Source organism: Diadema setosum, chromosome 15, assembly GCF_964275005.1.
Source record: "Diadema setosum chromosome 15, eeDiaSeto1, whole genome shotgun sequence".
NCBI classification, from domain to species: Eukaryota; Metazoa; Echinodermata; class Echinoidea; order Diadematoida; family Diadematidae; genus Diadema; species Diadema setosum.
Window position 1 is genome coordinate 34200991 of NC_092699.1, and position 13351 is coordinate 34214341.

At 39.3% G+C, this 13351-nt stretch overlaps 1 protein-coding gene across 1 annotated transcript; it reads right to left on the reverse strand.

The window, feature by feature from the left end:
* Window positions 1-8482: 8482 nt before the first annotated feature.
* Window positions 8483-12897, reverse strand: LOC140238706 (uncharacterized). The gene is made up of 3 exons (XM_072318605.1): window positions 12136-12897; window positions 11109-11319; window positions 8483-10314 (listed from the first exon to the last, which is right to left on the reverse strand). Exons 1-3 carry the CDS (start codon window positions 12895-12897, stop codon window positions 8483-8485), a joined length of 2805 nt encoding a protein of 934 aa, XP_072174706.1.
* Window positions 12898-13351: the final 454 nt, after the last annotated feature.

The following is a 13351-nucleotide window of genomic DNA, read 5'->3' on the forward strand; positions in this document are numbered from 1 at the left end:
ATTAATTAGTCTATGCTAATTTATGTAGAAATATTTTTTTTTTTTGCCTATAAATCAAAAGATAAAGCTCCAAGACTTCTACTTATTGGTGAACATATTCCTTTCAATATCCTCAACAATAATATTGAGGCAAAAATTCGACTTCATAATTATTTCTTATGTATTTTATTGTTTATTGACTTTCTTATGTATTTCTTTGTTTTTTACTTTTTAATTTTGTTGTTTTTTGTCAAAATTTGTCGCAGAAACTTTTTAAAGCATAATCAGGCTAAAATAAATGATTATCAGCCATTGAAAGTGAAAATACTTATTTTTATATGAATTAATTGCAAAAACACAATTTACATTGGATTTGTACACAAAATCATGTTTTTGAGCAATTTTTGGGTCGACGAATTTTTTTCAAAGGGGCGTGGCTTCAAAACGGTATGCCCGGGAGCGACAAAGTTGGTCTCAAAAGTTGCGCGATACTTAAAAGAAAAAAAAAATCATTAAATGTCGCGGCGAGAGCATCACGCGTTGTGGAATAATCACGCGAAACGTCGGGGGGGGGGGGGGGGGCAAAATGTTCCCCCTTCCCCGCCCCCGGTGGGAATAGGGTTAATGCACTGTCAAGTTAAAGAAGTAGGTTTTCCAAAAAAAAAAAAAAAAAGAACTCTTAAAATTATTATCTACTGCATCGACGTATATCGGCCTTACTGAGATGCCTTGGTTCACGTGTGAAATCATGTAATCTAAAAGCTTTGCATAAAATTCGTAAGCTTTATAATTTGACATCTATATTTCATACACACGAATATTTCAGGAACAATTTGATCTGTGAGCTGTGACGCCATTAAGAGATAATTCGTTCACACAGCGTCATATTTAGAAGAAAACGCCCTCTGCGGACAGCCTTTGACTTGGAGGACGGTGTCATACGACTCTAATAAACTGTGAACCTTATATATCTGTATTAAGAATTAGGAGCTTAAAATCGGCTGGAACATAAAGGGTAGCCAAGATGGCAGCAAAGTCTGATATTGATTCAAAGCTGAGACATTACCGATATGGTTACATTACATTTAAACCTCAGATTGACAGTTACTATGTGAACAAAAACGAGTTGTGTATTTCTTTTTTTTTTTTATATAGACCGTACTCTTTACGATAGTAATTTGTATATGGATAATCAACTAAATGGTATCGTCAAGCAGCTTTTGAGGAATATCCTAGGCGAATTTATAATCTTCTGTTTTTTCCTTAGTGTACTATATGTTTTCAACGAAACAGCGAAAGTGCAAAATGTCATGTCTGATTTGGAGATGAACTCACGTAAAACGCATTTCCAACCAGAAATATTGATATCAATATTACCCCTAGTGGTTATACCGAAAAAAAAAATCACAATCTGGCTACACCCTGTGGCCGACTCTGCGTGCTCGTGGTAACCTACGCGATTAAAAGTAACAGAAAAGAGGAAAAAGAAGAAGAACAGGCAGAAAAAATAAATAAATAAAACAAATAGCACCATTCACTTCAACAGAACAGAGATAACAACACAACAACAAATACAAACGCAAATTGAATTCCGCACAAGTCGGATAGAAAATTACTGCCGTGTAGTCTGAATGAGCGTCACATCCATCCCCCGAAGGAACGGATGAAAGGAAGGAGTGTTATTGGAATTTAAAAGTCATAAGACTTCAAAGAAATCCCAAGAGGGACTATGGAATATTAATTTGATTCGACGGTCGTTTCTATGGGTTTCTGGCCAGGATTATCTCATTTCTGCGGAATATAATCACAGATATTAAGCTCTTTAATAGTCCGTGAGATTTGTCTCACCTTTAAATATAATCCATCTTTTTGATTGTCATCGGTCATGTTGTTCGTGGTCGTTAAAATAACAATATTTGAAGAGCAAAATCAGGTTTTTTTTTATTATTCATTTTTGTTTGAGAGCGGAAGCAATTTATTTGTTGTTCGACAAAATTTATTGCAAAGTATAACTTCAAGTAAAATGGTGGTTTCTACCTCTCGTGCTGTCGAGAGCAATAATTGTGTTCAATGACTGTGTGTGGTTCAGGCAGGAAATAATTCCCTCCATTTCAACAAAGCCTACTTCCGGCAGATTATTCCACATAATATATTATTATAGGACTTTTTTTTTCTTTTTGACAGCAGTTTGATGATGGCAGTCAAACACATTATTCACTGCTATGAATTTATATTTCTGTAAAAAAAAAACGTATTTGTGTATACGAGATTGTGTATAATCGTGAACGACAATAAAAGAAGGAAAAGACAAGAAAAGACCCTCTCTTTCCTTTAATATGATCTCAGCTTCAAAGTCAACCAATAAGGAACTACACATTTCATACATCACTTTGCCAAGTTAAAGTAGGAAATGATATTCTTATGTAGCCTGAAATGTGACGATAATGTTTGTATTTTGTATCTGAATTGATCAGCGCATATAGAGAAGCATGTGCTTCTTATGCGCTTTATAAATGTATTTTTATCATCATTATTATTCTATTATTATTATTATTATAATTATAACAACCAACGGCAATAGTCTTTACCTATATATAAACATATCATTTATCTCTCTATCACTCTCTTTTAAGTATTGATAGATAGATTTATATATAGTACGTATTATATATATATATATATATATATATATATATATATGTTTGTGTGTGTATGTGTGTTTGTTTGTGTGTGTGCATTTATATCTGCCTGTCCCTTTATTATATGAGAATGGTGAATGTTTGAGGATAATGTATATAAGAATAATTTCGTATTACATTGTATTTGATTCATTCTTCATCATCAGAATACACGAAACACCATCAGCATATTCAAATCAAAACACACGTGGAAACACGAAATAATGCTTTTTAGCGTGACGTCGTCTGTAATAATTATGATTATCAAGATTGCATTTTGCTGTGTAGACGAGAGAACGCACAACCGATTTACCCGTGACATGCAGAGTTTGTATCGACAGCTCTTGCAACATGATGACGACATAACAACATTTCTTATACGGATTTAGTGAAATACTGACTTGTACAAAGTGGGCAGTGGGCGAATTTTAACCTTCGGTTTCAAAGCGTACCAATTCCCATAAAACTTGGTCTTACCAGCCCAGTTTGGTTGCCTAGTTTCATTCCCCGCAATTATGGTATAGTATTTCGGAATGTGAAAAATGCTTTTGGTAGATTGCGGGAGCTAGGAACGCTTCGAAATCGAGCAGAAATTGACTTGACCAATGTTTCATGTTTCTTTATACAGCGCACATCTAAATACATATTGTCTCATCAGCGCTGTTAACAAAAAAAAAAAAAATGCGTTTTCCATGATGACCATTAAAAGTGCAGAACACGTGTTTTGTTTGATATACAGCAATTCAGAACAGCGCCGGAGATATTCAAGTTTCAACGCTAAGCAGAGTGTGGCCTAGCGTTGTCCTAGATTATCAAGATACATATTTGAGGCACAAGTTGAGTCAGTAAATGTCTGATTATCTTTAGAATCATACGTTATGCCACAGGTGACTTCCATTTAGGTTTGCATAGGATTGCATACAATACACTTGACAATAACAGCAAATTCTGCTCACACTGATACGTGTACTAGACTCATATGTCGTATAAATGCAAAGAAAAAAAAATGGTATTCGCAAGCAAACGGTCACCCTTACTCATTTAGGCACATCTTGTGATTTGCCAGGGGATACATTCTTGTGCAGTACTTGCCTCACATTGAAGCCAACACTTATTTTTTTTTGTGCAACTTAGTCTTATTTGTGAGACATTCGTCATTTCTTCCCTCTGAGAAAATTAACGTCCATCCAGATCATAGCACCTCAAATAACTTCAAACATGACTAAGACTAATATAAACGTCACTTTGGCGACTGGTGTATCTCCGCTATATCGCGTTATTCTCCCAGTATAATAGTCTACAATTACATCTTGCCAATGTGAGACGACACAGTGTCACATGATTGTTAAGAAATCATTAGCTGGTAACAATGCACCAATTTCATGACCATACTGTGATTCATTTTTCAAGATATATTTATTATAAACCTAAAATGGCATTAAAACGCTTTATCCTGGCAAGGAAAGCGCATGTTTCAGAAACAAGACACCAAACAGGTTAGTCATCGCATTCTTCATCAGCGACCAGGATGCGATGTGATATTAGATTAAAATAGGCTATATATATATATACATATATATATATATATATATATATATATATATAATTTTTTTTTTTAGAAACATGGAATTTTAGCATTTTCATTCAATTCTGACCCAATAACCGAATATTACCAAGCTGCATCAGTGTGCGGTAATACATATGATACCACGTTTGATTAAGTTGTTTCATTCAATCATATCCAAGGTATGGAGAAAATAGTGTAATACTAGCATCAGTATTAAAACCTAACCTTTAACCTTTGTACTTATGACCCTAAACTTCTAAAAAGAATCATTGTTAGGCAATGCATGTACATAATATTGTACATACTAGATTTCATGAAGACAGTGTCCTTGACCCATTTCCAATATGATTATGGATTGAAAAAAGGAAAAAAAGTTGAATTTCAGCAAATTCACTTGACTGTTAAACTTTGACCTTTGAACCCATGACCTAAAACTTGCTCCCGAGAATCTTTAGCTGGATAATGATAATACACTAGGCTTCATAAAATTGTCTTTAGGTATTGCCGAGATATTGGGGGAAATGGGGAAATTTTACAATTTGGCATTGAACTAGTGACCTATAACAAGTAAGGCACAGCTTCATTGAGTCATAGATACATAAATAATTATGTCAGGTTTCATTTGGATGCCTTAAACGGTTCTTAAGTTATGGAGTCCACAAAATCGATTACAGACGGACATATACGGGCGGACATACGGACAACCCGAAAACATAATGCCTCCGGCAACGCTTCTTTGTGATGATATGGCATATAAACATTCGATGAGTCACGGATAATTATATTTTGGAGATATTCGTCATTTCCCTCCTTTGAAAAAGAGAAAAAATCAATGTCTAACGTGATCATATAATAGCACCTTGAATAAAGTCAAACATAACAAAAACAACAACAAGATCATCCAAAGAGGCACGGATGATGCAAAATGGCTTAAAAAGACTCTTTCATACTCGGAAATAGTTAGAAAGACCACGTCGTTAAATCGAGTCTCCCTATGATTTCTAGAATTTTCGTTCACTTTTCCCTGCATTTCTTTCAAGGGTGAGGAAATTGAAAAAGGCAGATTTGACAAGGCTGAGGGAACGGGGAAAATAATTGTTCTAACTCGTCGTAGCTACAATAGCGTATCTTTATTATAGATGCTCAGGCGAAAAAGAAACATCACATTAAGAAGTCGTCATTATCCTGTTACCTGACACCAGAGCATTATCTTGTAATTAATGGGCAGTATTATTGATCTACTTATCCTTGTACATGGGATATTGTGACGAAATGTATTGCATTGAGTCTGCCTTCATCATGAGACACAATGAACTGGGATCGATTGAACACCAATCAATTTCCTCCATTCGCATTGTATTGTCTTGCATGACCCTTGCCACTGGTTGCATAGCACAACAGTACACTAAATATACCGATCGGATCGGCCCTTGCAGAAAAATCAGCCATTACTGCGGTGTCCCATGCGCACACGCGAACGCGAATGCATGCTACATTGTACAACAAATAATAATTGCATTCCGACCGGCTCGCGCCCGCCACATTCATGCATTCAGCAAACGCGTGCGCGCTTGGGACACAGCAGCGGTGATGGCGAATTTTCTGCCAGTTCGAATCGGCCTTCCTTGTATGCCCTGTGCACATTATGTAATGATCCCAAATATATGTTCTTGGCAAATACAAGTAGACGGTGTTATGTTTCATTTCAACTATGAAAGGAGGTGATGAACTAGAGCTCCGAGCCACCAGCAACGGCACCAGTATAACCAAAGCAATTATATCGGATTTGCTAGCAGGGTTACATATGCCACATTGCTTCAAATTACAAATGTCCAGAGTAGGAAAAATAGCATAAGTTAGAATACAAGCCGTAAATATATCCTTGTATAAACATGCGATACCAGCGCAAATTCCATATTTACAAAGTTCAAAGAAAGCATCAATTGCATCTATGAAGTTATAGTCAGTAGAACAATAGATAATATAATTATCGTTTTGCATATCGCCGTTAATATATTACACTTTTTATCTGCCGTCGCGAAAAAAAAGAAAAAATGAAAAATCGATATTTACAGCAAAACTGTATACAGTCTCACAATCGAAAATCGTCAACTCAATGAGAAGAGAAAAGATAACAAAAAAAATATATATGAAGAAGCAGAATATGAACAGTTATAGAAAAAGATGTGATGATATACATTTCAAGTCTTGCAAGTACGATGATATGTGCATGATTTCAAATTTGTAACAGGAACATACAACCCACAATAATATACATTTTGCATCAAATCATTGCCATAATTCCGTTAAAAAAACCCAACAAAATGAAAGCGTACATAACCTTTCAAGAAGCAGAAATATGTTGTTGTCAACCTTACGACCATTTGCAAATTTACCCCTATTCAAACCAATTGCAACCATGATAATAAACATGATAATTTTCAAGAGAACACTCAGATCGTGTTTACATAATCAAGGCACGGTCAAATTACACGCATCTATATAATAGGTGTTGTAGGCAAGACATGCAACTGACTTTACGGTGCCACTCAGTTTTGAAACGTGTATACCACAGGCTCACATTTCGCCGTGAAGCAAAAAATCAACGGGTAACGGGGAATGTCGAGCACTGAATAACATAATAAAAAGGTGAAGTTCTATAGCATAGGCGGTCTGTTTGTATAGACAAAGCCAGCATGGAGGAGTCCCCTATCAAGGTTTTATCTATATAAGTTTGTTGCCATCTATGAACAGCGCTAGCTGTATCATGCTAATAGTTATACTGTCTTTTCTTGCGTATACTCCTGTGCAGTAAATATATGAAAATATCAAAGTGATCCTCCACGGCACTTTTGTGTGCAAAGAAGAAGTGTTAACATGAACGTCTAAGTCAGCATCAACAGAAACTAGACACCTGCAATGAACAGACTGATAAATCGACGAAATCAGAAGAGATGAATCAATTATCTAGGATAGTGGGATGGTTAGAATGTCGCTTTCATAAACTGTTAATAGATAATTACTATTCCCTGAGGTGCTATCTTCCAGAAAAGTTAAAACCTACACGCAGTAATAATTGTCAGTAAGTCCAAGCCTTGTAGAAGAAACTTAAACTAAAAAGGACGCTGACTTGAATAGGACCGATGTACAAAGAAATAGAATGTCGAGCGTAAGGGAAATGGGACATTCAGATACAATGAATCGATCTAGACGTCCGTAGTATCATGTTCCAGTAAAAGAAGGTATGAGCTCCCTCGTGGAGACCTAATTAGCTCCTTTGTGGAGACAATATGAGCTCCCCCGTGGAGACTTAATGAGCTCCTTTGTGGAGACAATGTGAGCTCCCTCGTGGAGACTTGGTACATACATATATATTTAATAATCTTGTTTATATTTTTCTAAGATTTATCATGTCTGTTTTATGTTAAGTGCTGTCTGGGGCAAATTATTTGTATAGGGCCCCATTTTTCTCTCTCTTCTTTCTTTCTATAAAACAACAACAACAACAACAGTAAAAGAAAATCAATATCTAAACAGGTCTTGACCTTTCATGAACTTGTAATTCGGAAGTAATATCAAATTCAGTATTTGATGAAAAATACACGTAAAACGTCTTATTTTCCAGCAAAATTACCTTAGTCTGGAATTATTTTCCTGTTGGGCTGCGCGGAATCATTTGTTTTTAGTTCATTTTCTACCATTACTATCAATCAAATATGATTAATCCAAGTATATTTCATTCTCTTTTTTTCTTTGAAGTTTCTTGGAAAATCAGAGGAGGTAAAAAGCAGTACCTGCCATTTGTAACTTGATTAACTATTGTCATGTCGGGAAAGGCACATAGATTTGTCTTCTTTCTGTTGGAAACTAAACATTAAAAATGGTCTTTTCAATCAAAGGGTGACTATAGGATCTCTGGGAGGTGAAGGTAGGAAACATAACAATAGTCGCGAAAGCATCAACCCAAGGTTCCAATTGAATGTTAAAAATTTAATGTGCATATTCTGGCATCGATCTTTTTGACAAGGATAAACAGTGACTGAAATGCCAAGCCAGTCTTCTAAACGATCAGCGACGCACGGTATCATATCATAATAGAATTTGGTGGAATTCTACCGATGAAATCACCATCTAGCGCAATGCCCAACTTACATGTTGAAGAACATTTTTGTTTGTATGGATGCTTGCATATTGAAATCAGTCGCAGTTATAGGCACAAAGCTTTTCCGCTGTACATTCTTTTTATTTTAAATCACGCTCACAAGAAGACCACTTCATGTGAATCGTCACGAATGCTCTCAAATATGGCGGCCATGCTGAGATGTGACTTGCGATACATTTCTCTCATGTCCTTTGCCGACGGCCGGCCGCCCGTTGAGCTGCTCTTGCTAGGCTGAGCTCGATCGTCCTGTAAACCTTCGCCAGTTACGTCATGATCTGAGGGTGTCCTAACCAAAAAGGACTGCACTTTTACAGAGGACCGCTGCTCCGGATCCTCGCCAGGTCCGAGGCCATCTAGCTCGGTGGCACTTACAGCAGGTGGGAGGTTATCGTCAAGAATAATTCCCTCCGCTGCATCCGGGCTAGTGTCCCGTTTCCTGTTTTTTCGTGAATCTTTCGCAATGTAATACGTCGTCTGGTCATCGTTCAAATCACTCTCGGTCAGGTTGATGTGCAGTGTCGATAGAGGAGTGTTTCTTTCTTGATCACAACTAAGGGCGCTCATTGAGTCTCTGCTTCCTAGCTCCGACATCTCTATCACCCCAGAATCGAATGACCTAGAGTGATCCTGTGATAGCTGCCTACTTAGGGCTCTTCTCGGCGGTTTTCGTTCCCAGGCCTGAGGGCCAGGAGTAGGTGTTAGGTCCGGCGCGGCACCATTCCTCTGCCGCTGCTTCTCTAAATGTTTCTTCTGAGCCAATCTCTTACCGCCACCACCTGTGGGGCTACGTCTCCCTCGAATTGGACTCTTGTCATCACGATGTTGCGCCTTCAGGGCGTTGACTGTCGTCGGGTTCCATCCAGAGCTTTCCCCGAGCATTTCCTCGGGCGATTCTTCTGGTATGTCGTAGAGTTCTCCCGATCCAAAACTTGAAAAGTCGGAGTTGTAATTTTCGCGCGGCATCTCGAAGCGTGCTGCTCGATGTTTACCACCCTCGCCAGTATCTCTTTTGTCACTGTGCGTTGGTGAACTTTTTGGACTCAAGCTTACTATTTGTTCTTTCCTCGTTGTAGTGATTGTGCAATCTTTCTTTTGGCTACTCGCCGTGGCACTGCTCTCCTTCTTTGTAGATGTTTGGCTTCGTTTGTGATTTGAATGTGATTTGCTTTCTGATTTCTTTGTTTTTGACGAAGAAGACTTTTTGTCTACCAAAGGTTCTGCGTAACTTTTTCTTCCCACTCTTGCGGTCTCGACTTCAACTTCAACAGTCATTGTATTTCGATCTTGATCAAGGGAACGCGACGACACGAATGGTCGTTTTCGTTTCGTCGGAACTGTCAAACTGTCAAGGGAATGGTGCTTGGTGCTGAGACGCTCGAGTTTCCTGTGCCGATTTGTGACCGGCGCTTCGACGCGAAGATTCTTGTCTTCGTTATGCTTTTTACTCCCGTGTTTTTCTTGATGGGATTTCGACTTCTTGCCTTTCGATGAATGCGCTGATGCTGCTCGTTCGGCATTTGCATGCTTGAGTGCTTCCAGCCGCTTGCGAGCGCCGCGATGACCCTGCCACATGGCGCGTTTTTGCTCCGGAGTCATCTTCGGACTCTTGTGTCTCTTCCCTTTGCTCTTTTTGCTCTCATCCTCGGATACAAAGGCCTTGTTGTCGTACACGACCGTCTCGGTTTTAGGCGATGACGGTTTGCTGGGTAATTTGCCGTTTCGTACCGTGTGCGAATGTTCCACTACGGTGACGGTCTGGATCGCGGTCGAGGTCGACGCAATAACGACATCTGTGCTAGGTCCAGCGCCCTCATCGATGGACCCAGAAAAGGAATGATCGGACCAATCGGGTGTGGGGAAATGAAGCTTGTCTTCCTCGTCTGACGAGAAGTCATCCAAAGAGTCAAATGTCTCCTGTCTTGTGACACCTGTGTTGCAAATAGTAAGAGAACATAATCATGATAACAATCATAACAACCCAGGTATGCTGAATATTGATTATTAGAATGATAAAACCATACATACTATTCTTTCACCAGCGATAGTTTTTTTTTTTTTTTTTTTCATGAACACACGTGTCGGAAAGCATTCAGTCAGCAAACAGCTGACTTTCGCTGCGTCGGTGTCTGATTACTATAGAAAGAGAATAAATTCTTTGGATACATTTTGTAGTGGGAGAAGGCTCAAATTGGGATTTTCAGTAGATAATGTATGGTAACAGTCGCGTGAACAGTTACAGATACATCATTACAAAAGAGGCGATAAGTGCCTGCTAATTGATAGTACAAATCGTAAGATACCCACGGCATTAGACAAATTGAATCAAGTGGTAAGTGAGACTAAATACAACTGTTTCAGACATTAAAATTTTGAATTATTATGTATGGTGAATTATACCAAATGAATTCGCAAAGTCAATTTTGTAGAGTTAATTAAAAAAAAAATCCTCCAATACTTTTTTTTCCTGACACCTGTGCTATTTCTTTGAAGAAACTAAAGCAGAACCCTACCATATTCGTTGGCTGCAGAACATTCTCCATTCGCAAAAATAAGAAATATTAACCACTGGGATATCTGATACATGTACCTAATCAAATTTGGTATGTGAAGTTTGAATTCCCCTAGACGGCCTTAGCAAAAATGAGTTTCCGCACGCTCCTCCCTAAGAGCGAAGAGGTAAATTATGTGATAGCGTACGTACGAACATTGCAGACATTACTACCGTTTATTGATGTCCGTGGTGGTGGGGGTTTAACGCAGCCGCAGCTTTCACCGATGCTCCTAAAGAGTCTCTGGTAGACCTTGCGATATCGGTTGCAAATCAAGACGAGGAGCGGAGGGTGCAAAAATGCCGTCAGAATGCTGCACCACGTGATTGCCACCGACATCCATATTGCGGGTTTCTCAAGCGTGAAGGCAATAATATTGATAACCTGGGTCGGGAAAGGGGAAGGGGATTGGATGGGAGGGGAGGAGTATGGGAGGAGGGAGTGTAATGGTGAAGAAGATTATTATTCAAAATAATAATTTCAAAAGATAAAAAAAAAAATAAATTCAAAAGAAGATATTAGATATTCAACGGTATATATGATATCAGCGTGCCGATTAGCCTTTCTGAATAAAGATATTGCAATTAAGTTAGAATAAAAACGAATAAATATGAAGTGCATGGAGGGGTTGGATTGACGGAGGATGGAAGGAAAGAAAGATAGGAGGAGAAGGACAGAGAAGAGAACAGAACAGAACAGAAGAGAAGAGAAGAGAGAGAGAGAGAGAAGAGAGAGAAACATTTTATTCACCCCCCCCCCCAAAAAAAAAAAGAGTGATACTGTAATGTCAGGCAAGATAGAATGCTAGAATATAAAACAACGACAGAGAGAGAGAGAGAGTTATAGCAAGGGAGAGACAGATTAATAGAGAGGAACAAATTAGACAGTGCTTGTTGAACTTAGGATACTTTATAGAATTATCTGTTGCTGTGTTTTCTTTGGTATTTTATGATATGCGTGGAAGAGTACTTGTCCTTCTATAATATACATAGAGACTGAAAAATTATAATTTCTAAATGAAATTGCGTGTCAACAAGAACATGATTTCTGTTTATATGGAATGCTAACGATGTAAAAATGTTACTTTCTTTATTTCCTAAATAGGATAACCGAAATATATATTATATGCCACAGGTAAAATGCCCCGAGATATGTAATTTCATCATAAAATGAATACATCATCAACGTGGTCCATCTTACCACAAAAGGCAATCCGTTGAGGCAAAAATAGAGGATAACTACGGCTGATACTAGGAGATATATCTGCTGGTTTTGAGAGTCACGTGAACCGGCCACGGCGGGGGTCCTTTCTCCGGTTTCGCTCTCGATGACGATCTGGGGAATGCTTGACTTCGGGTCGTCCGGTTCCGGCAGCAGGGGCAATACGAACACGACGTTGACGACGATGGTCACGATACAGACGGAACTCACGATCACGCTCCCGAGCACGATGATGACGATGCACATCGCGTAGCCGTAGCCGGCGATGTTGAGCACCAGACTGCACGTTTGACCCTGCTCCAGTCTGGCCCAACTGATGAGGGGGATGGTTCCTATGGCAACGCCGAAGAGCCACATAAAAACGGCGGTCCGTGCGGTTTGCCTAGATGAGTTGTGCGCGCGGTACGAGCTCGGCCACTTTAACGTCCAGACGCGATCGAGGGCGATGAAGGCAATGTTCACGGCACCGACGATTCGAAAGCTCATGACGCACCAGACGAGGAATCGACAGGAGTCGTCGGTCCACGTGTTGCTAACGAAGACGATGACGGCGTAGAGGAGCAGCGGGAGGAGGAGCGAGAGAAGATGGCCGAGGGTGATGGAGAAGAGGAGAACATCCGGGCTTTTCCATCGCTTCCTCGAAGAGATGATGATCAGGGTGAGAAGATTCTCAACTGCCACGATGGGAATGGCAATAAGCCACCCCAGAGCATTTCTGTTCAAATAAGGCGACATAGACATTGTCACAGTCTGTCTATGAAATGTCTACGAAAAATGTATGGTGTGGATGCTGGCCAAAAAAAAAAAAAAAAAACGGCCCACACGCCAAGCCAGTTGGAGAGAGTGCTAGCTCTGTACAGGTGGATTCACCACAGCAGACACACCGATTCTTTCCTGCGCCATCTCTTCATCTCACGCGATCACCGACGTCATTCGGGCGGGTCGTAGATGTGGGTGGGTGCTTGCCACAGAGAGTAGAAATCTGTAAAGCAATGATGAGAGACGGTGTCAATGATCCAATCATCTGATACGCAACGTATTCTCGGTAAGAATGCGTTTGAATAGGATCGGTATAGCTCGGCATGTAAATCAACATGCTGGATCATTTCGCAAACAGATAGATATGCCTCGTCAGTCTAGGCGAGCACATCATTGCATTTCATTGTCTTTTTCGTCATTTGCATAATATTTATGT

Coding starts and splice junctions, on each gene's coding strand:
- LOC140238706 (XM_072318605.1), bottom strand. CDS start 12,897: ATGTCTATGTCGCCTTATTTGAACAGAAATGCTCTGGGGTGGCTTATT. Junction 11,320..12,135: donor TCAACGGATTGCCTTTTGTG/GTAAGATGGACC, acceptor TTCCCGACCCAG/GTTATCAATATTATTGCCTT. Junction 10,315..11,108: donor ACCACGGACATCAATAAACG/GTAGTAATGTCT, acceptor TTTGCAACACAG/GTGTCACAAGACAGGAGACA.